Source organism: Dermatophagoides farinae, chromosome 2 (assembly GCF_024713945.1).
Source record: "Dermatophagoides farinae isolate YC_2012a chromosome 2, ASM2471394v1, whole genome shotgun sequence".
Lineage (NCBI taxonomy): Eukaryota > Metazoa > Arthropoda > Arachnida > Sarcoptiformes > Pyroglyphidae > Dermatophagoides > Dermatophagoides farinae.
The window spans coordinates 3,995,894-4,020,581 of NC_134678.1; the positions used below are offsets into that span (position 1 = coordinate 3,995,894).

The 24,688-nt window shown below is 28.9% G+C and overlaps 2 protein-coding genes across 9 annotated transcripts in view; both read right to left on the reverse strand.

Moving 5' to 3' along the window:
• Positions 1-1,256: 1,256 nt before the first annotated feature.
• On the reverse strand, positions 1,257-4,151 carry LOC124490718 (acetylcholine receptor subunit alpha-1-B). Its single transcript, XM_047053640.2, has 4 exons — positions 4,054-4,151; positions 3,339-3,842; positions 2,995-3,269; positions 1,257-2,931 (listed from the first exon to the last, which is right to left on the reverse strand). The coding sequence occupies exons 2-4, from the start codon at positions 3,615-3,617 to the stop codon at positions 1,374-1,376; spliced, it is 2,112 nt and encodes a 703-aa protein (XP_046909596.2). The 5' UTR covers positions 3,618-3,842; positions 4,054-4,151; the 3' UTR covers positions 1,257-1,373.
• A 2,205-nt stretch (positions 4,152-6,356) lies between these two features.
• Positions 6,357-24,688, reverse strand: part of LOC124489761 (neuronal acetylcholine receptor subunit alpha-7) — a 34,003-nt gene continuing 15,671 nt past the window's right edge. For 3 of the 8 annotated variants that reach the window (XM_075735695.1, XM_075735693.1, XM_075735694.1), the window contains 8 exons: positions 19,172-19,885; positions 11,044-11,395; positions 10,733-10,992; positions 10,455-10,675; positions 10,334-10,367; positions 8,394-8,420; positions 8,175-8,287; positions 6,357-8,079 (listed from right to left, as the gene is read on the reverse strand). In XM_075735695.1, coding sequence (XP_075591810.1) covers positions 7,171-8,079; positions 8,175-8,287; positions 8,394-8,420; positions 10,334-10,367; positions 10,455-10,675; positions 10,733-10,992; positions 11,044-11,395; positions 19,172-19,502 — 2,247 coding nt within the window. In that variant the 5' untranslated portion in view covers positions 19,503-19,885 and the 3' untranslated portion in view covers positions 6,357-7,170. Of the gene's footprint in view, positions 8,080-8,174; positions 8,288-8,393; positions 8,421-10,333; positions 10,368-10,454; positions 10,676-10,732; positions 10,993-11,043; positions 11,396-12,526; positions 12,573-12,640; positions 12,867-19,171; positions 20,204-20,386; positions 20,443-24,688 lie in introns of those variants that run through there. The other 5 variants (XM_075735699.1, XM_075735698.1, XM_075735696.1 and 2 more) reach the window with 5 other exon arrangements.

The window sequence follows — 24,688 nt, forward strand, 5'->3', positions numbered from 1 at the left end:
TTTGTGTGAAAAAAATCATGACGCCAAATCAGAATCAATTGATTGACTACAATTATTGCAGCCAAAAAAAAAATTGGCGATGCATTTATTGATGCTCCCTTGGATTGAAATGTTAGGGCGAAATTTTCTAAAAAGAAACATGAGATCTAATTGCACCGTTTTTTTTGGCTCATTGGTATATATAGAGTACCTGTATTGACTTTATTGATAATTTTTTGCAATGTAATTTTCTGCAGGTTGTTCACGATACTTGTGTTTGAAAGTACCATACACACATGATTCTTATACCTTACAAACAATCAAAATATATATATTTCTCACATAGATAGATTGTATAGATAGTGAAACTAATCAAAAATGCAATTCAAATAACATAGTCATGTGTATATGGTGATATTTGATATTGTTTGTTTATTTTTTATTTTGATTTTTTGTTTATTTATCTTTTCAAAATCTGGACATTTTAGTTGTCAAAAAATTTAAATTGTCATTCACGTGAAACAAAAGCTAACAGTTTGTTAAGCTTTTAAAAAAAAATTTTTTTTCTGCAAAACATCTAGAAGAGCTCGACATTAAAAATTATTATCATCATTATTATAGCTCCCATTTTTGAGAACAGTTCGTATTTCCAACATTCAAGACTGATCATATAAGAAAAAAAAAATTAACAGAGAATAAACTTTTTTGAATGTAAATCAACAGAAAGAAATTGTCAAAATAATTTTCATTTCAGTGATGCGAGCATTTCATTTCAAGTCAGTCTTCATAACACTTTGAAAATGACATTTGAGTATGTTTGTTTGTGTATGTGTGTGTGTTATTATTGTTCTAAATTTTTTCATATAATAAATGCATATACAGATAGGAGTAATCGGGCGTTTAGGTATTTGGAATTGGATAGCCTAGCAACCTTATGTGTACCACATAATAATTAAACTGCTTCATTTGACAAAAAAAAAGCTTTGCCAGATTATTTTGTTTTTTTTAATCTAAGCAATAATTTCAAACCTGAATTCAAGAGAATTGTAAAATGTAAAGTAGAAAAAATTTTGATCGAGATTTATATAATAATTTATTCGTTTAATCTGCTACAATGTAATGTCAATTAGGTACTGATCTCTAGAAAAAAAAACAACAACAAAATGATACAAGATTGTTTCCTAAACATTAGGATATCCTCTTCCAAAAAAGCTCAATCAAAATGGCCATTATAGAATATAAAAATGTCTGCTCAAAATATTGGAAAAAACATTAGATAGATGATAAATGTAAATACTTTATTTTAAAGTTAGAATATCATATATATTGTACGTTTTTGTGTAACGGAAAATTGAAACAATCAGATACAATATTTAGAAAAGAATATTATTTGGCTAAACAATCAACTGAGGAGCAGAAATGAGACATATGGCCAATGATAATAAGGTAAACAAAGTAAACAATATAAGACAAAGACGATCAAGAACCGTTGCACCATAACGCCATTCGGCAATCAGCTCTTTGATTTGATCTTCTTCACGCAGACGATCTGTAATAAAACGCATTTCGATCAATATTTCTAGTAATTTATGTCGACGTTTCATGCTCATATATTGATGTAGGCCATAATGTTCTGGATCGATTTCATTATGGCTTTCATCCTGTTCGCCATCATCATCATCATCATCATTATCATCATCATCCACATTATGGCCACCTTTATCCGTTAAATTGTTACGAGATTCATTAATTTTATTGAGGCCATCTTTTTTATTGTTTATTAGACGAGTTCTAGACCCAGTCATTGCAATCGATACTTCTACATCGAGATCCTCGTCCAATAGACAATCTTCAGAACCGGGGCCATCATCTTCGACGCGAGTATCATCGCGACAGCTAAATAAATCGTCTGTTTTTGTCAAATCAATTGAATCGCTGTTATTGACTAGAGGCAAATTATTATGATGATGGTTATTCGATGTTGACTTATCGACTGAATCATTGGTTCGCTGTAAAAAAAGGCAGTTGGATTCATGTTCATGGAGAACGTCGTCTGCTGATTCCATGTATAAATTTGGATGAAAAAGATATCTATGGTCAGCATTGTTAGTAACGTTCTCGATTTGATGAGGAATTCGGTCATCATCGCAATCTAATGGAACAACAGTTGGTGGACTATTGAGTTTAGGAATCGAATTGCATGTTAAATTAGCATTGCCAGTCAGACCAGTTGTCTGCATCATGAGCATTACTTCATCAGCAGCGGCAAGATTTAAATCAGGATTTTCCGTAGCAAAATTTTGCTTATGAATGTTGTTGTCATTATCGTGTGGAACAACAGCGCATCCTAATGCAGCCACTAATTTTTGTGTAGATGAGACTTTTTTCAGTATACACTGTTTTGGTGGCTTGATGCCTGGTCGATCCATGCCCAACAAACGTGGCAACCAATCCAGTAAAAATTTTCGTAGTTTAGGTCCCATTTCTTTTGTTTCTGATGAACGATGATGAAAGTTGAGCACAACAACAGTCATCACAACTGATACAGCAACCATGACCATGATCGATCCAAAATACAAAGCGATGATTGATATAGAATCCGAAGTGGCAGGCAAAATTTTGCTCAATTGAACGAGAAATACAGTCATCGAAAGCAGAATGGTTACACCTAGGTGCAATTTTTCACCTGATTCTGGTGGTGATGAAAAACTTAATAATGTCATCGAAGACAATATTATACAAGGTATTATTAAATTGAAGCCATAATACAGCGTACGGCGTTTGATGTGTATAATAAATTTTATGTCAACAAATGGTCCAGGACAGCATTCATAATATTGTGATGTTCGAATCGATGGAACATCAACAAGTACCCATTCGCTATTTACTTGATAATCAGACGTATCGGCTGAGACATTTTCCGGCAACAAATCCACTTGTAACCCATCATACCTATCAGGAAATGTAAATCATAATATAAGTATAATATGTCATGAATTTTTTAATAACACCTACGTCCAGGATCCAAATTTAAGTTCACAACGTTGATCATCAAATGGAAACCATGTAATATCTATACGACAAGTACTTTTAAATACACCCGGTGGTACATACAAACATCCTCCAGTATAGTTGACAACAACATTGGTGCGAAATGTACTATCGAATCTTTCGTCAGCACTATTATACATTAATACATCCGGTATCCAAATACGATCGGTCATTATACGTAGAGTTTCAACGCCACCATATTCTTCTGGATTCCAGCGAAGATTTATGTCTACCCATTGCTTTAAAAAATTAGGAAAATTATCAAATTTTCAGATTAAATATCAAATGTCTACTTATCGAATACATACGAATTTCAACCATAGATTTGAAATTAATATCTGATTCTTCTCATCAACATCGATTATTTGTTGTAATGTAATGCCGAATATAACATTTAATGTGTCATTCTCATTTTCTACTGGCCGTTCTAATGGATTATAATTGTTTAGAAGGTGGTTGATCAAGTGGCGCTCATTGATGCCTCCATAGACCAGATCACAGATCATCAATAATGACAAACATAATGTTTTTTCAATTTTAACAACTGATTGAAAAGGAATAAATTCTCGATAAAAAGTTTCCTTCATGGCCACCAGATGTCCACTGTAGAGTAGTTGAGAATGTTGAGAGTTATATGAAAATTTTTTCGAATTTGTTATCAAGCTTTTTTTGAATAGAAGCTCCTTGTGTTCAGTTTGACTTAGTTACCACGACTGAAGAAAAAACTGTTTGGCCATCGGAAATTTACAATTTATAGCAATGTCTTGGCGAAATGGATGCGGCGTTATCCTAAATTCGAGATGCTGCTACCACTTCGAAACCAATGTGAATGGAGCAGGCGTATGGATATTCAAAATTGTCATGAGATTGAATGCGCAAGACGATTTAGTTGCAAATTGATTAGTGAATATCACATTGGATTATTAACAACAAAAAAAAATAGGTAACTTATCCAAGCACATACTAGCAAAAAAAAATAACCATTTTCTGGGTTGCCAATTAATTTCAAAACCCATCACTCACCTGAGGATTTGATTTGTTCCAGAAACTAGGATATATGATAAATGAAATTCGCTTGTAGTTGATTTACAACACATACAGCACAAATTGATGACCGAAACACCTTTACAGGCAAGAACTGACTGGAAAAGTTGATTGAATGAACAATGTTTTAGAACTCAAAAAAAGTTTGATTAGTTTTCTTTTCATTGTCTATCACTCTCAGTCTTATTTATTTACACATTTGAAGTACCCCGAATCAATGATATTTACAAACGAATATATAGACACAAACATGGAAAGTAATTCAAGTGAGATCAAGCAAGCAAACCGGCAAAACTTTAAAGCCACAATTATTTGAAATCTAATTAAAATTTAAACTCAAAAGTTGAATGAACATGATCATAACCAAGACTATTACAATCTTTAGTGCATTATTCTATATTGAATTTTTTTCTTGTAAAATCGTCAATTTCAATGAATGAAGTGGTAATAAAGAAAATAATAAATTAATAAAATTCACCGAGACATACTAGATAGAAAACTAGAATGCGTCTTATATTACCAATCGATAGCCAAAATTTTAACAACAAATTCCTCCCGCATATAATTATCATAAAGTTTATTTTAAAAAAATGAGATTCTTAATAAATACAGAATCACAATGTTAGCAATCTAAGTCTTGCCATTTATTTTTTTTTTCACAACTGAGTTGATGGATTCGTTAGTTATCAAGATGATTCATTTTCAATTTTTCTTTCGGAAACAACAAAACCACCAAATTCATATATACACTTACTAACTTTTATTTATTTGATTGAAATTCGAATCGCTTAGTTACAAATAACAATAACAACGACGATCCCCACTACGTTTCCCCGAGACATTCAAGCATGAAATGAGTTGTTGTAGTTATTATTGATTAACATAAACCAAAAAAAAAAAGAATGCAAACAACATTCTTATTTGAAATAGAAGGTTTTCATCTAACGAAATTTACCATTCTTCCTGCTTTGAGCTTGTAAAAAAAATTAGATGTAATAATAGAATAACAACGATTAATAAGAATGATCATAATCATCAACGGTTTAAATGAATAAGACAACTTATCAAAATAATCCTTTTGTTGATTAATTTTAAACATTATTACGTTTCATCATAAAATGACGTAATAACAATAACTATGAAGATATCATTAGTTCTTTAAGAAAATGTAATGAATTCAAATCATACACATCACACCATCGAAACCTTTTTTCTTTTCTTTTTTTAGTTCAAACTTTTTCGTTCAAATATTTGATTTGGAAAGAATTTTTTTTCAACTCTTTTTCCATTTTATAATAAAAAGGGTAATCAAGATTTACATACCAAAATAGAATAATGAAAAATTGACATGACATAATGTTTGAGAATTCATTTCTAATAATGCATTTTTTTATGCAATTGAAATTTACATTCATTCGTTAGTATATATACTCTCTAATTACCATAATCCGTATAGGCATAAAAAAAACCTTATCGACGACAATATGAATTGGACATTTCTTCAAATATTTCATCATTAATAGAATGGAGGACAAAAATCATAATGTGTTAATAAAATCAATCTCAATAATAAAACAACAGTTCCATTCTGATCTATGTGTGAAGTGGTCTCCGAAATATGCTAAAGTGTCATTATGCTGCTTCTTTTTATGAACGGTTTGATATAATCTAATTTGTTTGTTATCATGCCAAATGAATGTCATACGAAAGATGTGCGTGTATGCCTATGTTTACATTTGTTCTAAAAACGCTTTAGCCGACAATCCAAATCGATGCTGTCATGGATGAAACCGATAGTTGGCCTGAGGGTTACCGTAACCATCAAAAGCGAAACTTTTTTTTTTAAATTCTTGTTTAGACAATTTTTATTGAAATTGTGGAGACAATTTTTTTACATTCCAGTCATTTTATCATCAACAGCAACAAAAGGATAAAGTTTATCATCATTAATTCAAAATGAATGAAATATTTTGTTCTATACGATTAAATAGAAAAAAAATCGCAGCCTATACAATGCTTTTGTTTTGTTCTATTCAAATATAATCAAATTAAATGAAATCGGCTATTATACTTCATATCAAAGGTCACGTAACTGAACTTAGTAAAAAATAAAAACGAGAAAAGTTTTCACGTTTCAATCAATATAAACAACAAAATCGACATTGAAACGTAGACATTGAAATAATAGGAAGGGAAAATGAACAGAAAAGTTTTTGACAGGTGTTGATTATTCATATATTGGAATAATGAAATGTTTTTATAGAAATTAGAGAATATTTATATTTTTATTAAATGTTATTTTATTTTATTTGTTCCATTTTTTTTATCGCTCAACTCATCATTGGTAAAGCGAACGAAACCGAAAAAAAACAAAATATATATTACAATCATATTAATAGACATATATATAGGTATAGAAAAATAATGAGCAAAAGGAAATGGATAACAATGAAATGGAAGTTGGGATTCATGGAGCAGTAGCAGTTGACAATAACAACAACAACAACAACAAACAAACAAACAACGGCAAGCATCAAGATCTAAAAAAAAATTTAAACAAAAAACATAGGCAACGCAAAAATGCAAAAACGTGTATCAATACAAGTTAAATTCTATATTTAAACAGAATATATATTGTCGTGAATGATTAAGATATAATTTATATTATGAACTAAAAAAGTAGATTGATAAAAATAAAATCGCAATAACTGAATCAAAATTTGTGTCATAGACTTTTAAATTACTAAATTAACAGGTATAGCATTTAAATGAGAAAATGCAAAAAAATATGGTAATGATTGAAATGATAATAATGGAATTGTCTTAAGAAATGGTGAAATATAATTCTAACAAAAAAATTTACCATTCTGATAATTAGGAAATTTTTGATCGGTCAACAGGGATTTGCTATTCCAATATTTGTCGAAAAAGTGATATACAAAACTTCAAGAAACAATAATATTGACTTTTTTTGTATTGGAGTATTTGGGTTTGATCAGTCTTTGTTTTACATCAAAAACAATACAATAATGATGATTACAGCAATAGTAAAATGAACAGATTATATCAATGATAAAAGTAAAAATGAAAAAAAGTTTAAGCCAACAAATGTGGAGCTGATGCTAAACACATAACTAATGACATTACGGCAAACGTGCTGAATACAATCAAACAAAGGCGATCAATAACAATGGCGGCATATTTCCATTCACTTATTATATCAGCCAAATCATCTTCACGTCTATAGCGATTGGTCATGAAACGAAGCTCTTGCATTATTGAATTAAAATAATCGATTGTTTGATGTGATCCAGTTCCGGTACAAGTACAACAACAACAAGGATTTTGTTGAATATAAACAGAACTGACAGCAGCATCATTGTGCTGAAGATGAAAATAATTTTGTTGCTGACTTTGCTGATCAAAATGATGGATTGCTTCATCCGAGGCTAACAATCCGCTACACTGGCGACGTTGCTGTTGTTGTCCAAGAAATTGTTCATTCATTGTTGATGGCGATGGATGATGATGACTCATATGACCAGGGGGCGGCGGATATGTAGAATAAGCATATGGACAAATTCCACTCATTGTTCCACAACCATTCGATTGTCGATTGGCTCGATCAAGATTCTGCTGTTGAGATCTATGGGCACAACCACGTTTATGGCATAATGATTCATATTCTTTCATCTTTTCAGTCAAACGCATCAGTTCCAAATGCGTCGGTGATGATGGTGTGTTGAAATGATTGGTTGTCAAAGATGATGCTGCGGTAGCGCTAGAACGTAAGTTATTAATAGCAACACCTGGAGTGTTCCAAGTGTCTGATGGCACATGATTCTGATTTTGGTATGGATTATTCGTTGCACAATAGGCTTGATGCTGAGTATGAAAGTTATTGGTTGATTGATGTTGCTGCCTATGCTGTTCAGTACGTAGCAATTCGGGTGGCCTTTTTATTCTTAATATTATTGGCAGCCAAGTAATAATTACTTTTCGTATCTATAAATTTTCGACATAGAATATATCCAAATCAATTAAAAAATCAAATAAAATGGTCATCATAAGTCTTCATTATATAACTTGGATATACTTACCCAAGTAGGCATCTCCTGTTGTTGTTCGGTGGTCCGATGATGAAAGTTGAGCACAACCACAGTCATAACAACAGAGAAAGCCACCATGACCATAATGCAAGCAAAATAAGATCCTACAATGTATCAAAATCAAATCAAACCAAACAAAGACAAACGCGGCAAGTGGCCCGATTAGTGTTAGGATTTTTGACAAGATAAAAAATTACCCAATTTACTTACCAATAATAGAAACAGAATCCGATGTAGCTGATTTCAATGAAAAAGCAAATATAATGAAAATGATGATCGATAAAGTACAATAAGATTGAATATGATAAACATGTTTCCGAAAAGGAAATCATTGTCGTCCACTCTCATTATTAGTTTATATGGAATGACTTTCAATGTTGAATTCATCATCATGAATTGTTGAATAGATAAAGTGGCCGTAACACCCACAAAATAATAAAATAACTCATACTGAATGTTGATATTTTGATAACTAAAATGATTCATTCGATATTCTATGAATGTATTGTTATATTCATTCTAATTGAACATTCATACACAACAATTCAGAATCATTGAATTTTGTAACAATGTAACCAATGCTATCATGTTATCGAACGAAAAAAAAGTCAAACGAATTGTAATGGTACAAATAAACATAAAATCAATTTAATTATAAAACAAAAACAACACGATTTCTACACGACTACGCATCTATTGGCATAATATCACTGCAACATGATTACAAAAAAAAAAAAAAAAAATACAATGCAATCATGGTGATCATAATCATCGAGATTAGATAACTTGATTGATGAGTGAAAACTTTCATGAATATCAAATAGAATGATTCATCATTATATGGCTCAATCGATTCGTAAAAAATTTTACATTTATGCCCAAGTGTGATGGTAAATCTCTAAGTTAGTTTTTGGGAACATTGATTAAGAAATTAATAATTTTCATTTTTTTAAATTCAAAAAAAAACTTAAAAATTTTCAAGATTAGAGTTTTCTTTACATTATAGCAACATTATTCTTAAGGTAATCTACTTTAGAAAAAAAAATCTCTATAAAATCTAGTTGAATATTCACAGCCAATAGGAATTTGTTTCAAATTTCAAAGAAAAAATCCGTTTCTTGAAATAAAATCAGTACAAGTGATAGAAAAAATATGTGAAATGTATATTTTCAAGATTGCTCATCATCATATACAGGATAAAAAAGCAGTCCTGAAACGGCACATCATACTAAGTATGATTGAATTGGAAAATGATGAACAACGAATAATAAGAAATAATAATGTTAAGTGGATTGCATGGTCGAATAACGTCAGTAATATCCTATGCCATCTAACTCTAGAAACTATTTCTTGTTGTATAGCATCTCAAAAAAAACCTATTTTATTAAAATGCTAAACGATTCCTTTGTTATATATTGAAAACTCATTCTTTTTACCACTCTCTTTCTCTCAAGAGTTTATTATTCTCTCGAAATGTCTGTACCATCAGTATTAGTGCCGAGTAACGTTATATCTTAGCAATTAGAATTCAAGAATATCGAACCCTGTGGTCGTTGTTATTGATGCTTATATAAGTAAACGGTTGCAAACATCTTTTGTTTTTCATTGAGAATAAAATGATTTTTTCAAATAAATGAATTCAGAACATAACCGGAAAATCCAAAACGAGTTAGAAAATTGTTCTACTCTACCTAAACAATGGCAAAGACAAAAATAAAAAATAAAAAATTGAGCCAAGTCATGAGCTGATGGCCTATCGGATAATGATGTTATCATGGCTTTTGAACAAAACAACAGACCAAACAATAATTCACATCAAAATTCTAGAATAGTTTGCCATGCTGCAAAAACAAACTTACGAAGATGATCACAGCAGATCTATCATCAGATAAAACTTATTATCCAAGTTTACGAAGAAAACATGTATAAAGTGAAGCATATATTAATGAATTCTAAAACATTGTTACGATTTGTTTGAATAATAATAAAGAACAACAAGAACGAAGACCTATTTTGTTTATAAATCGCATTTCTCTTTTTTTCGGAATTATTTTCACTTGATTGAACAACGAATGAATCGGAAGATAGCCAAGATAAATCTAATTCCATTAATTACAAGTATATAAAAAGAATCAAACAAGGTAACTTACCAGGCATAATTTCGGCCAACTGCATCATGAACACCTAAACATTTTGAATCGATAATAAAGTGCAATAAGATTAAGTTCAAGGTTTTTCTATATTTGTGAAGATAGAGTTTGATAGACTTACAATCATGGAGAGCAATATGGTGACGCCTAATGTTAATTTCTCTCCAGAATCTGGCGGTAAAGTAAAACTGAGCAATGTCATCGATGAAATAATGACACTAGGCACTATTAGATTGAAGCCATAATATAGGGTACGTCGACGGATTCCAATCGTATAGGTAATGTCGATATATTGTTCAGGACAACATTCATAGCTTTGAACGTTACGAAGACCGGGTACTCCTATAGAAAGCAATTAATTCATACAAATTATCTATGAAAAAAATACAGTGTACATACCGAGCAAAACCCATTCACCATTGGGAATGTACGGCGAGATATCACCATTGCTGCTATCATTTAGGAATCGTAAATCCATTGCTGATCCATAGTAAGTCCACGATCCGAATTTAATATCACAAAATTGATCGTCGAAAGGGAACCAGGTGATGTCAATTTTGCAAGTACTTTTAAAAATACCAGGCGGTATGTAGAGACAACTGCCATTATGATTGACCACCACATTCGAATGATAGGTTCCATCAAATTTTTCATCGGCACTATGATAAAATGTCAGATGATTAAAATAAATGTCAATATAATGTACTCACCTATTGTAGAGCAATATATCCGGACGCCATACTTTATCGGGTGAAATTCGAAGATCAGTGATGCCACCATAGTCATTGGGGGACCATCGAAGATTTGAATCGTTCCATTCCTTTGAAATGATATGAATAATTAATAAACAAAAAAAAAGGTTTGAAAGCAATAAACATACCAATCTAAGCCACATGTTGGTGATTATGTTTTGATTCTTTTCATCTACATCGATTATCTGCTGCAATGTGAGGCTAAAATAAACGTCTAATATTTCTGATTCATTGGCAACGGGACGTTCAAGTACATTATAATTGCTGAGTAAATCATTTAACAATCGACGTTCATGAGAACCACAGATCACTGATGATTATGATGATGACGAACAAATCAAATATGAATGAATCAAGATAGAGAGAAAGAGAGAGAGAGAGAAATTGAACAAAATAATCTAGTTAATTCATTCATTCAATAATTATGCAACACAAAGTTCATTCTTTTAATTTTTATTGAAAGAATTGGAACGTGATAGACCTTATTCAGTTTAAAAACATGTCCGGTGTTTGCAAGTATGCAAAAAAAAAATTGTTTGTTGTTCTATTGTCAGCTTATTTTCTGGCCCTTATTCGCAAATATTTATCCATCGTGTTACGCATAAATTCATGTAATGCAGTGTTTATGAATAGGAATTCTTTTTTCACCTTTTGAATATGTAACATACATATAAAGTTGAAGTATTTCTCTATTCGAAAAATGAAAACAAATCTTCCGCCATGAACACATCATCAATATGTACTCATCAACATAACATCGAAGACCAAATGTTTGTTTTTCACTTTTTTTTTGGAATCAAACAATGAATTTCAACAAAATAAAACGATCTTTTTATCAATGAAAATATCTTTATAATAAACGATTATAATATATTTCTAGAGTAAAATTCTAGTATGAGTTTAAATTTTGAAAAAAAACCGATCAACAACCAGAACAATGATGATAATCTCTTTACAGACAATTTTCACTTCATAATAACTAATTTTAAAGCCATAAATTTGAAAAAATAAAATTTTTATGAGCTACAACCAAAAAAAGACGATTATCATTGTCTTGAAAAATGTCACAAAAAATTTTAAATTTTACACTAATCCATATATTGATATATATCTTAATAATAAGTCCCATAGGTCTCATCAATACATTCGTGAAAGTCTATAAACGTTCATAATGACCACTATGACTCAGTAATAACTATTATTATTATTATTATCATCACCACCATCATTATCATTATTCGTATGGAAAAACTTGGTAGTTTTGAGATAAAAATACAGAAAAAAAAGAAAGAAAACATCTGTTTTAACCCTTTTTTTCCAAACTAAATTGTACCAGAATAAATGAATGAATAAAGCACACAGCATGCCATCGTTGCCATTTTTTTTTTAATATTAAGGTTATTAATTTAATTCAATTTAATAAAGATTTACACATACATACATTTTTTTCCTAATGTAAGATTGGTCTTTATGAATTTCTTTCTTTTCTGTTTTGACAATAAAGAAACTTCACCAAAAAAAAAAAAAAAAATGATATATAGAAAAAAATAATTACCAATATATCTAAGCGTAAGAAAGTTTTTTCTTGTTGAAGTGTTCTTTTATATTTATTCATGTTTATGTTTGAAATAATAAGAAAAAAAAATTCATCATCATCATCATCATTCGTTTTGTATGTATTTTTTACAGTGTTTAGAAAAATCTATAATAGTTATAATACAAAAAAAAAGAAAAATAAAGATGAAACACAATGTAGACGACAAACAAAGAAAAATGAGTATAAAAATTTATTTTTTCAATTTAATTCAAAGTAGACAGAAACGAAAACAAAACGACTTAGTCATAATAACGTTATTTTATTCAACAACAACAACAATAACAACAACAACAACAAAACATCATACAGAATGCATGAAAGATTCATTTTCTCACACACACACACACACACACAAACAAACAAACTGGCAAGCTTATTTATTCAAAACATTTACGTTGGACGCCAAATGAAAACAAAAATTCAATTTTCTTTTCTTTTCTTTTTTTTTCTTACTCGGCCAATGTGTTTTTTGTTTTCGTTTCAATATTTTAAACACAATTATTATATGGTAGCAATTCAACAGAGAGAGAGAGAGAGAGAAAAAAAAATGATAAACACTTGAAAACTTATTTTTCGTTTATTTGTTTACTTATGGCTAAAACTTGAATGAAAAATAAAAATAAAAAAAAAACGATGTTTCGATCAATATTCCATTTTTTATCATTATTTTATTAAAATCTTCATTTTAATTCAGTCTTTTTTTCTTCTTGTTCGCAAAAAGGGGCTAGCAACCTATTTTATGATTATGATCAGCAATGAAAAACAATTCAGTTTTTTTTGTTGTTGTAGTTGTTATTGTGATGATGACAATGATGAATTTTTTATATTTTCATTTGATAACAATCCAATTGTTACAAAATGTCAAACTACAAACTAAAAAAAAAAAAATTGAAAATTCGAATGTCTATCGATCATTTTTTGTATCATACAATAATTTCGTTCATACACACACACACACACAAACACAGACATCTAAATGAAAAAAAATGGAAGAAATGAAAAAATTCAATGACAAAATCAAAAGAGAAACAAAACAAAAAAAAAAGATCGAAACTTTTCCTACTAACAATAATAGCTGAGCAGCAGCTAGAATGATTTATTGAATTTTTTTTTCATGTTTCAATAGAAAACTCACTACCATGTATACCTGTCACTATAATGTATTACATATGTATAGGACCCATTGTTATTGCAGTTACAAAGTTTTCGGTTTGGGTGACAAGAACATGATGTACAATGAAATAAATTTTTTTTTTCTAGCAACCAAAGAATCTTGAATAGAATCCATTTTTGTTTTGTTTTCTCATGAAATTAAAATTTCTAAATGATTAACAATATAAAAGAATTGTAGATTTGAAAAAAGTAGAATAGCTGAATAGCCTAAGAAAAATTGTTCACTGTTTCTTATTGACATTGAAAAGTAAATGAATTTTTAGCTTATTCAGCTTATACATCTATATCGGCTTCATTTTGAGAAGCCAAAAGACAATGTCAATGTTCAGAAAAATTGAATTTGTGAATTAGTGGATTAAACAAAAGCAAGAAGCATTATTTATTGGATTTTATCTGATTATATAACAGCAATAGCTCAATCTTGTATAAAAATGAACGAAATATAAAGTAAATAAATATAACAACAATGGCTAAACCAAATGCCAAAATATAGAGCAATTTCTAAGAAACACTCGAATCTCAAAAAAAATCGACTGATTAAAGCTATGTAGAATAACTAGACAAGTATAATGGCCTCGGTATCTTTGATATTACCAACTTTTCGGTGTTTACGTTTGCTGCTACTTGACTGGATGATATTTTTCTACAAATTTGATCAAAAAAATCCATCTACGAATTGAATCGCAGATGAATGCTAGTAAACAAAAAAAAACACAATGAAGTAGATATAGAATTTTTGTCAATGAATAAAAATCTTCTTATAGATCTTAACATAGACAATATTTGCCGTCACAACAGAGTACAATCATTTTTGTATGATTTGAACAAAAGAATTTTTTCTTAAGCTATTCGTATAGAAAAATAAGAATAGAAAAAAGAAAGAAAAAATCGGATAAAGAAACCTAATCGAGAATCAGGTCAAAGCATACGTTTTTTTTTATTTTGCATACCAATAATACATGACATACTATGGCACATGTGGATCAAAAGGAAGCGATCAATTGAAGGCAAACCAATCGTTTTTGTTTGTCGAACAAGATGCATAAACACACAAACACAAACCCAAAAAAAAATAACAATCCATCATCTGGTATTTTTCTCTTACATGCTAGATTACCTATAACAGCAACAACGACAATGATTCAAACAGATAGGATAGTACAGAATCAACTGATCCAAGAAATGGAAAGAAAAACGATATACTTTAGAATAATAACTAATGGCTGCAGCATCTGAGTCACCGTTTAACGTTAACGTATATGCCGAAAATTTGCAGTTATAAGATACATTCCTGTTTCGTTTATTGAGTATTCTGTATGCATGATGCATTCTCGTTCTATTTCTTTTACTTTCTCACGAGACCACAAAAAATTGTTTTGCCATTGTTAGTGTACTAAAAAGTTAGATGTTGAAAATGGAAGAAAGTCATGTCTCAATTTGTCAATTTTTTTTTTTTTTTTGGTCTTTGTGAATTCATAAATATAACAATGACTTACAATGATGGCTAAGATTAGCCTGGCACGTCTCATTTGTTGCTGTTACAATAATCGGTAGCGAGACGAATTATTTATTGATTTTTCATCTATCTTTGATACTAATCATTTATTGAGGAAATTTCACAGGCATAAAGAGAATTATTTTGGCTGAAAAAAATGATTTTCATTATTATGAACAAAATTTCTTCAGTCTTCATAGATTGCTGTGTTGAATCGGCTACGTGAACCGTCTAACATTAGTAGTTTATATGAAAAGTAAGCTTCCCTACCCAAATTCATCATCATTATTACCTAGGCATAATCATTGATGTTGCAGTCACGATTCTTATTTGCAATGTCTTGCATTCAACTATATCGAACACAGTTGAATATATATCGTTCATTCTTTGATTTTTCTTCAGTTTTTACGGTTGGAATGTGTTTATTATATTCATTTAACTAATGCCAAATAATATGTTTGGACTCGTATTTTGTCTATAAGATCTTGTGATCGATTTAACATGAATTAACATGAATGCCAAACATCAAAAGTTTCTTCAGGCATGTATGGAGACAAAAAAAAGTTAGATACCTTTGTCTGATACACCAAAAATAATAGTCCAATGATTTTTGTGCGTGTGCGTCTGTCTGTCCGTATGAGTTATTCGTATTAACAAACTGCTTAAAAATGTTTCAAAAGATGTGTACCATTAACAATGACATTGAAGGCAATAAAATTGGGAACTTTTTCATGAGTTGCAAGAAAAAAATTTTTGTCTTCAAAGCCAATGTAATTATTTTTTTTTCTACACACACACACACATAGACACACACACAAACATCACAATGCTTCATATATGTTGAAGAGAAAAAAAAATGAAATGAGAAATTTAAGCGGAAAAAAAAATCTGTGAACGTTTTACACACTGGTGATTTTCAAAACTTGTTAAAAAAAATTCTTTCAATAAATCCTAACCTATAAGCCTATAGGGAGAAAAATCCATCCATACAGTAGACAAAAAAAATTTTCAAATATTTGCATTTATTTTAAATATAAATGCAACGTTTTCTCACTATATCGTGTTTTTTTTTCACAAAGATTTATTCATGATGATGATGATGATGACGATGATCAGGAAATATGACAAGAAGACTGGGGCAAAAAATACAATGTTGGCAATTATAACTATACCAGTTACCTCTTTATAGCCTAGATTCGCCAATTTCTTAGGTATCATATTATAATGGGTAAATTTTTGATTAGCTATTAGCATTGTAAGCAAGAAATAATCACAACAAATTATTTATTTACAATCATTAATATTACAATTATATCAAGTCACAAATCTGTTTTGTTTAATTTTTCTGATGAAAAGATTAACAAAAATGGTAAATTGATTTGTATGGACATGTGATATAAAACAGGAGAAAATGCGAGAAAAATATTAAAAAAAACACAAGAATGTTACTGCAAGAATTTTCAATTAAGCTCTCCAATGTATAAGACGATGGTATTTTTTATTTTATTTCACTATTTTCGCCACAAATTGGTTTGCATTATGTAGTAATGTGCAAAGAGAATTCAAAATTCATCTCACAAAAACAAAACAAAACAAAAAAAAAATATTAGGGACCAATAAAAGTGAAAACAAAAAAAAAAATTTTTTGTATTCTCTCATGTATTGTAAGGTCTGTCATCGAAAGAATTTGATTAAACTTTTAGTTGTTGCATCAGCCAAATATAGCTACTGCTGCTGCTGCTGTAGGGTTTTATGTTTGCTTTTTCTATTCAGTGATTAATGTCAATGCAAAAAAAAGTGAATCACAAAATGGAGAAAATTTTTTCATATAGATTTTCTCAGACGAGCTATCATATAAGAAACGGTGGTTATCAACCTACTTTTTTTGTGCAAAACTTGTAAGCAATCTAACATTTTTTTTTCACAGATCGCAGATTATATTCCCAATATATGTGTAAATATTAAATTTATGAAATACGTGACTATGTTATTATTAGTTAACGAAATCCAAAAAAATTCTTATATATGTTTGCTAATCAGCCAAAAAAAAATGTATAATTTGTTGACCAAAGGTTGGAGATCACTGTTATATATTAATAGTAGATTATATACAGCTACTATTCAGTTAGTTTATTTTCTGCAGATGTTCAAATTTTATATATAAATTTTCCAATCTGTCAGTCGATTTTATAGATACACATGTATCATCAATTATTAATATGTGATTGATTGATTAGAATCATATCTAGTGTCAGAATTCAAACATATATACAAGCAATGAATCATCAGTCAATACAGTATGTTTTTTTTTTATTATATTAAACATTTTTTGTTCAAAATGAATTAGATTCTCAAAAAAAAATAGTGAAAACATTTTATCAAAATTGATGGTAAAAAAAAAAATTTTAATTCTGTTTTTTTCATCGAAATTAAACTTTCAAACAAAAGCTCAAACAATAACAATGTTATTATTGTTTTCAAAGAAACAATCATGGCTATGCAAATGGAAAATTATTCCATTTATTTGGTTTTATTCTGGTTTTTATTATGGTTTGACGTGTACTCACAGCAGGAGAAACAAAAAAAAACAGAATTGAATGAATAAATGAATGAATGTAGAAGATGACATTTGTTTTGCTATGCAAAACGACAAAACGGATTCAAAAAAAAAAAAAAAGAAGAAACAACCAAGCTCAACACATAATCGGCTTTTTTCTCTCTTGTTTTGCATTTTTGAGTTGTAGTGTTGGTCGCTTGTCATTTTAATTCGGATATATACAGAAAAAACATCAGAAATTGAATTTATTGATGAACACACATATATACAACAACACTCATATAGCGTATATATTGTTAGATGTGTGATTGTCTGTCTGTCTGTATGTGATTGAATTTCATTATCAACAGACACAAAATAAGTGAATGGCTGATCCATGATGAAATGCAACGAACAAAAAAAAATGATGATGATGATGATGCTGATGAGTTTGATTATTATTTTTTTTTTTTTGCTTTCATCGTCATCAACACAGAAATTGTATTGTTGACACAATTCTCTCATTCATTCATTCATTCATTCATTTTTTCTGTATTTTTTTTTTTTGAATATTGGATATAAGCACAAAATTGACATTGAATCTATCTATTGATTTTTTTTTCACTATACTCAACACCTTCAAACAAATACACAAGATATACACACTTGAACGAATACATAATTCATCTTCATCGAATAAAATTTCATAAACAAGTAAATTTATGGGAAAATAATCGGAAAAAACACTGTATACACTATCCATTTCATATCTATCTGTATATTACTAGTTATCATCAAAATAGAAAAAAAGGGAAATTTACATTTCATAAAATTAATAAATCAAATTCAAATACATGGGAAAAATTTACTCGCTAATGTTTGTTATCAAGAGATTTAGCTTTTTGAAAAACATTTACTTAGTAAAATGGAAATATAACTAATAAACATAAACTATAATAATCATGAAGAATGTTTATCAATATTTTTCAGTTGAAATTTGTCACAGATGGTGAATCAATAGCAGATGAATAAATAACAAACAAAAATACTTGTACAAGTGTCAATATTTCTTATATTGGTACTTTTAAAATACATATTATGGTCCTTTTTGGAAATACTTTTATTTCCAACACAACATGTGCATGATCAAATTAATCAGGTGTATAAGATCTAAAAAAATGTGAAGTATATTATGATTTATGTTATCCAGATTATTCAAAATTATTGTCAACATAAGCAATATTCGTGCAACAATGCAAAAAAAATGATAATAAAAAAAACTCACCAAATGTAGGCAACAAAAACATCATTATAATGGCAATGATGAAAATTATTAAAGATGGCAACGATTCTTGTTGATGTCGCCATTTTAGATTCTGATTTTCATAATGTAAATGACAGCTTTTCGTTGCTAGTTTTGCATCTGATGATGATAATGAATTTGAATTCGTTGTAATAAATGCAAAATAAGATGATAATAATGATGGATTCTTGAAAAGAGATACATGCTTAGAAGGAGATTCACATTGTGAATGTAATCGTTGTTTTGACGACATATTCGTTTGTATTTGAATCAATGAAGTTGCCCTTGAAGATGTCAACTGCATAGTAATCATAAAATAGCAACGATAAAAGAAACCAGATCATCAATGAATGTTGATGATTATGAAAATGATGATACTGGTATTGGCGGTAGTGGGCGAATCGATCATTTGGTCATATGTTAACAATAATAATAATGAGCCTTAATAAGGATCCTTGTTTCTTGAGCGCTTGAATTGAGCTAACAAATTCTTTTTGGCTGTTGTATGGCCGTCGTTTAAATGATTATGATGTCTATTTGCTTGTCGTTATCGTAGAATTTTCACAACATTAAGATGATTATTGTTGAGCATTCATCATTAAGAATAGTAAAAATAAAGATGTAAAATGGGAAACTTTTCGAATCATCAAATCTAATCAATCTGGTAGAACTTGTGATGTTTCAATTTTTATGAATCTAAAATAGGAATTTACAAGAAAAAAAAACATGAAATTAAAAAAATTGAACAAGACTAACATATATTTGCATATATGTGGAATTCAAAAAAAAAATCAAATGAAAATTGCTGAAAAACCAAAATTTCAAATGTTATAGACACACATATTGAATTATCATCTTGGTTTATGTTTTTCAATTTATTCACACTTGTACTCACCAGTATCTCATGTGTAAAAAATGAGAAAACGAATTTACAAGTGTATCCTTGCACACATATAATAATAGAATATATATATGCAACGATGCATAGCTACGGAATGGCATATGGAATCGAAAAAGTTAATTAAAAAGAATATTCACTCATTTCACGTCATACAACGCCATACATATATCTAGTCTTTATTATTATGATTATACACACACACACACACAAAAACATACACATCACAAATGCAATTGCTTTTATTCATTTCAACCTCATTTATATATGAATAGTTTTGTTTCAGAATCGGACTTAACTTTTTTCTATAATTTTTTTTTCATAATTATCATCATATTACCCGGATACAATAACCGATATATTGCATTTGTCTTTGTTTATTGAGTCTAAAGTATAATTGATTCAGAAAAGAAAAATATATGATTTAGGTTAAAATAGTTGATTATTTATTTTGGTGTAAATAGAGAAAAATTTAATTACAATTTCACAGAATAAAGAATTAAAAATTTCAGCTTTTCATATATATAGTTTTTATTCCTGTAATCGTTTTGCCACAACAACAACAAAGTACCAATCAACTAACCAACAGCAGGATAATTTTTTTTTTTTGAATTCCGTTTAACATTCTTGTTGAAATCCTGTGTTTATTGCTTCAAAAAATTTTGGGCCAGCCTAACAAAATGAAAATCTATTTTTCATAGTTACAAAAAGAACCAATATAAATGAGATGTTGTCAAATTCCAAAAAAAAGAAAGAATTTTAGAAATTCTATTCGGTATTTATTGTGAAAGTCTTGAGGTTTCATTTGACTGTCATAGCTTGTTTTATTTTTTTTTTTCATTTTGTTTTTTCTTTTGTGCAATGTCCCCTGGAAAATAGTTTATATATTAGAAGTTATGGTTTCATTCTTCATTATTCTCATGGATGATATGTAACCGAAATAAGCTCCAATCACCGAATCCATTCAATCATCAAATGCAAAAAAAAAACAGATTCAATGGACTATGTGTTTTTTTTGTTTAGTATGAAATTGCACATGAAAACAAATGGAAGCTAGTCTCAAATGAACAAAAAAAAAAAAAAAAAGAAGACAAAAACAAGAAAATAAAAAAAAAGAGGAACTCCTGAGAGAATTATACAAATACACAAACAAACATTGGCTTCGATTAGGCAGAAAAAAACAGTTTTCAAAATCAAAAACAATAGCTAGAATCCAATAAACAACGGTCGAACTCTATTCAAACACACACACATAGTGTGATTACTGAGATTCAAACTATTCTGTTAGTCTGATTGAGCAATAAAACGAATGTATGAGGAGAAACAAAGCGGGTTATGGAATGGTAGAAACAAAACCGAAACGATGATGTTGATGTTGATGTTGATGATGAAGTTGGTAACTATTATGATTGCAATAATAATCCATTCAATGAAAACAAATTTGTTGACATGAACTTATTATAATATTAATAATGAAAGTTTGGTAAGTTGTTCCTGTACGCTTCAATAAATGAAAAGAATGAAAACCGTTCTAATTTTTTTTTGTCCCGATGGATATATGGATATGAATTATTAAAAATCACAAATAATAATCAGTTGAATGTTTGTTTGTTAGTTTAATTTTCATTCTACTACACATTAAGCCTATCATAATTATTCTTGAATGGAATGATAATAACAACGAAAAAAATCAATTTTATTCAACTAATCATTAGAATTTTATGTTCACTAAAGCCAGTCTCAAGCATGATTAGTATAGAAATATCGATCACATAATCGAATCAATGTCTAAAAGAATATTCCAGGGCCTTTTCATCAATGATTAAATGATCAATTATTTTTTTTTTGTTTAACTGCTTTGTATCCAAATTGATAATCAACATACATAATTGCTGAGAAACGCCTATTTGTTTCCTGAGTTTAAAGGAAAGATATCCGATGAAAAACCACCAAACCAATATCATAGAAAGAATGGATGAATGATTTTCTGATCAATTTCGATAGATTCATATCCTAAATATAAATTGATCGCAAAAGCCAATCAATACTTATAGATATTTTCACCGCCTTAGCAAATCGGAATCTATGATAGAAATAGAAATTTCTCAAAAATATCAAATTAATCATGCTTCAAACAGAATTATAATTATCTACAATAATTTAATTAGTTTTGTATATGCGTGTACATTTATGGTTTGAGTTGTAAAAATGAAAAAAAACCATAATAAAAAAGAGACAAAAATCTTGAAAATCCAAAAAACAATATATTGTAAAGAATATAATGAAGAGAAAATTACAATACTTTTTTTATGTAATGATATCACACCGAAAGTGATAAAAGTTTGATTTTTAATTTGAACAAATCAATAATATAAATAACAAAATCAGCTAAAGTTTGAGCAATTTGGTCGATTCTTGGTGAGGTTAATGTAGATGAGCAGTAGGGACAGCAATGCACTAATAACATAATATTATTTCTATATAATGAAACTAATTGTTACTATATTTGGTTCAATAGATATATGATTTTTCAGTAAATTTCCAAGTTTATGAAAATCATTCAAATATATATATCAAAACTATGGAACACTCTGAAATGGTGTTTGTTGTTTGTTGAAAATACCAAGAACTATTGAATCTTGCCTAAACCCATTTCATCTCATCACTATTCAACGCTACTCATTTGTATAGTTGAACGAACATTATTCATTTTTTTTTTCATTATGATGCATCATCGTTATACTAGATTCATATCACCATCGTACCTCATCATCATCATCTATCTCTATCTTTCCATTTTATTCTAGGAAATTATTTACCCTATCACCCATTTGAAAAAAAATTTGTTAGCTCAATGGTCCAAAATGCTTCAATAAAATACAAAAATAAGCAACGATGATGTTGTATGGAAAAAGAAGGGAATTTTTTTTTATTTTTAATTTCATGTCCAAAAGTTTTTCTGGTCAGCATAATTTTTTTTGCATTCATTCTGTCTCAATTTTGAATACCAACATCATCATGATCAAAAAATGTGCGAAAAACGAGAAAAATGGGGATACAAAAAAAACGGTGATGAAAAAAGTGATAAATCATACAATAACAAAGAAAAAATTAAAATTCCAACAGAGTGGGACTAAAATTTTGTTTAATATTTATCTGAGGTTTTTTTTCGAACGAAAATGGCATCATATTTCCGATAAAAGAAAACACACACACACACACACACACACGCAAACACACAAACAAATGAAGCGATTTTATTTCATTACATTATTAACCTGAGATCTTTTTGATTGAGACAAACAAAAAATGATAACGGAAATTAATGATTTTTATATCAGAACAATAATAAAAACAAGAAATAAAAAAAAAGTTATCCAAAGTCTCAAAGGAAATAGAGATATTTCTGAACAACAAAATCTTCATGATGATTAAACATCAATCAATGAAAATATTTCAATCAAATTAATGCGCTTTATATTTAATCGAAAATATATTCTATTTTTACAATAAATGAATTTTTGTCCTTCCATTCAAATACAACTTTATCATTTTTTTATTTTATTATTCATGTTTGATGACAAGTTAATCGGTGAAACGAAAAATTCCAGCCAAAAAAAAAATGTAACTAGAAACAATGATGGAATGACGAAACAAAAAGATCTGATACATGTATGGTTTGTGTATGTACAATGACTTCGATCAATATTATTATTATTATTAATATTAGAAAACAGAAAATCATAATAATGAAGAATCATAAAAACTCGTTAAATTTATTGATGATGATGAATAATGAGATATGGTTGTTCTTTCAGTCAAACAAACTAACATTGGCATCATGAAAAATCGATTTTTTAAATAATAAAGTCAACAAGAAAGAGAATAAAAAAAGGGATAGTTGAAATGAAAAAAAATGGATTGAATAGTACCAAAAAAAAGGATCAATGCCTATGTTGGGAAATGAAAAGTCGATAACAAAATATCTAAAAAAACAACGTAAAATCAACGTAAAAAAAATTGAACAGTAAAACACTTAACCAATATGTATAAGAAATTAAGATACCATGGAAATTTTTTTTTATAGTTTCAGTCCCATATTCGTTTTTTTTCCATAAACACACCAATAACATCTTGACTTTAGTAAGAATATTTGAGATGAGCTTATTTTTCATACATACTATTAACGTTAAAAAAAACTATGACGCCTATGGAAATGGAATATGTATTTTGCATGTGCATGAGATGAATAAAGTGGTTGTTATCGTTTAGCATGAATTCATGCCGAAAAATATGAAAAAAAACCAAAAAAAAAAAATTGTAGGAGTATTAATGCAACTGAATGAATAAATTACTTTAAGCTCATGTAAATCAAAATGATAACATAGAATAAGAATTTCAATCAATCGTAGTGGTGTTAATTGAAAATAAGCAAAAACAATTTTAAAAAAGTAAAAACAAAAATGTCAAAGACATGTACAGAGTTTAGTTATTTTTATTTATTCTTCGCTAAATCGAAGTGTAAATCTTTTTAAAGAGTGTAAGAATCATTCAAGTGTGTGATTTGAATGAATATTGTTTTTCATATTATGGAATAAAAC

What these genes read in the sequence shown, in the direction of transcription:
- LOC124490718 (XM_047053640.2), bottom strand. Translation starts at nt 3,617, where the DNA reads ATGAAGGAAACTTTTTATCGAGAATTTATTCCTTTTCAATCAGTTGTT. An exon ending in CAAATCTATGGTTGAAATTC is followed by an intron (nt 3,270 to 3,338) that starts GTATGTATTCGA and finishes AATTTTTTAAAG; the next exon opens with CAATGGGTAGACATAAATCT. An exon ending in CTTAAATTTGGATCCTGGAC is followed by an intron (nt 2,932 to 2,994) that starts GTAGGTGTTATT and finishes ATTTCCTGATAG; the next exon opens with GTATGATGGGTTACAAGTGG.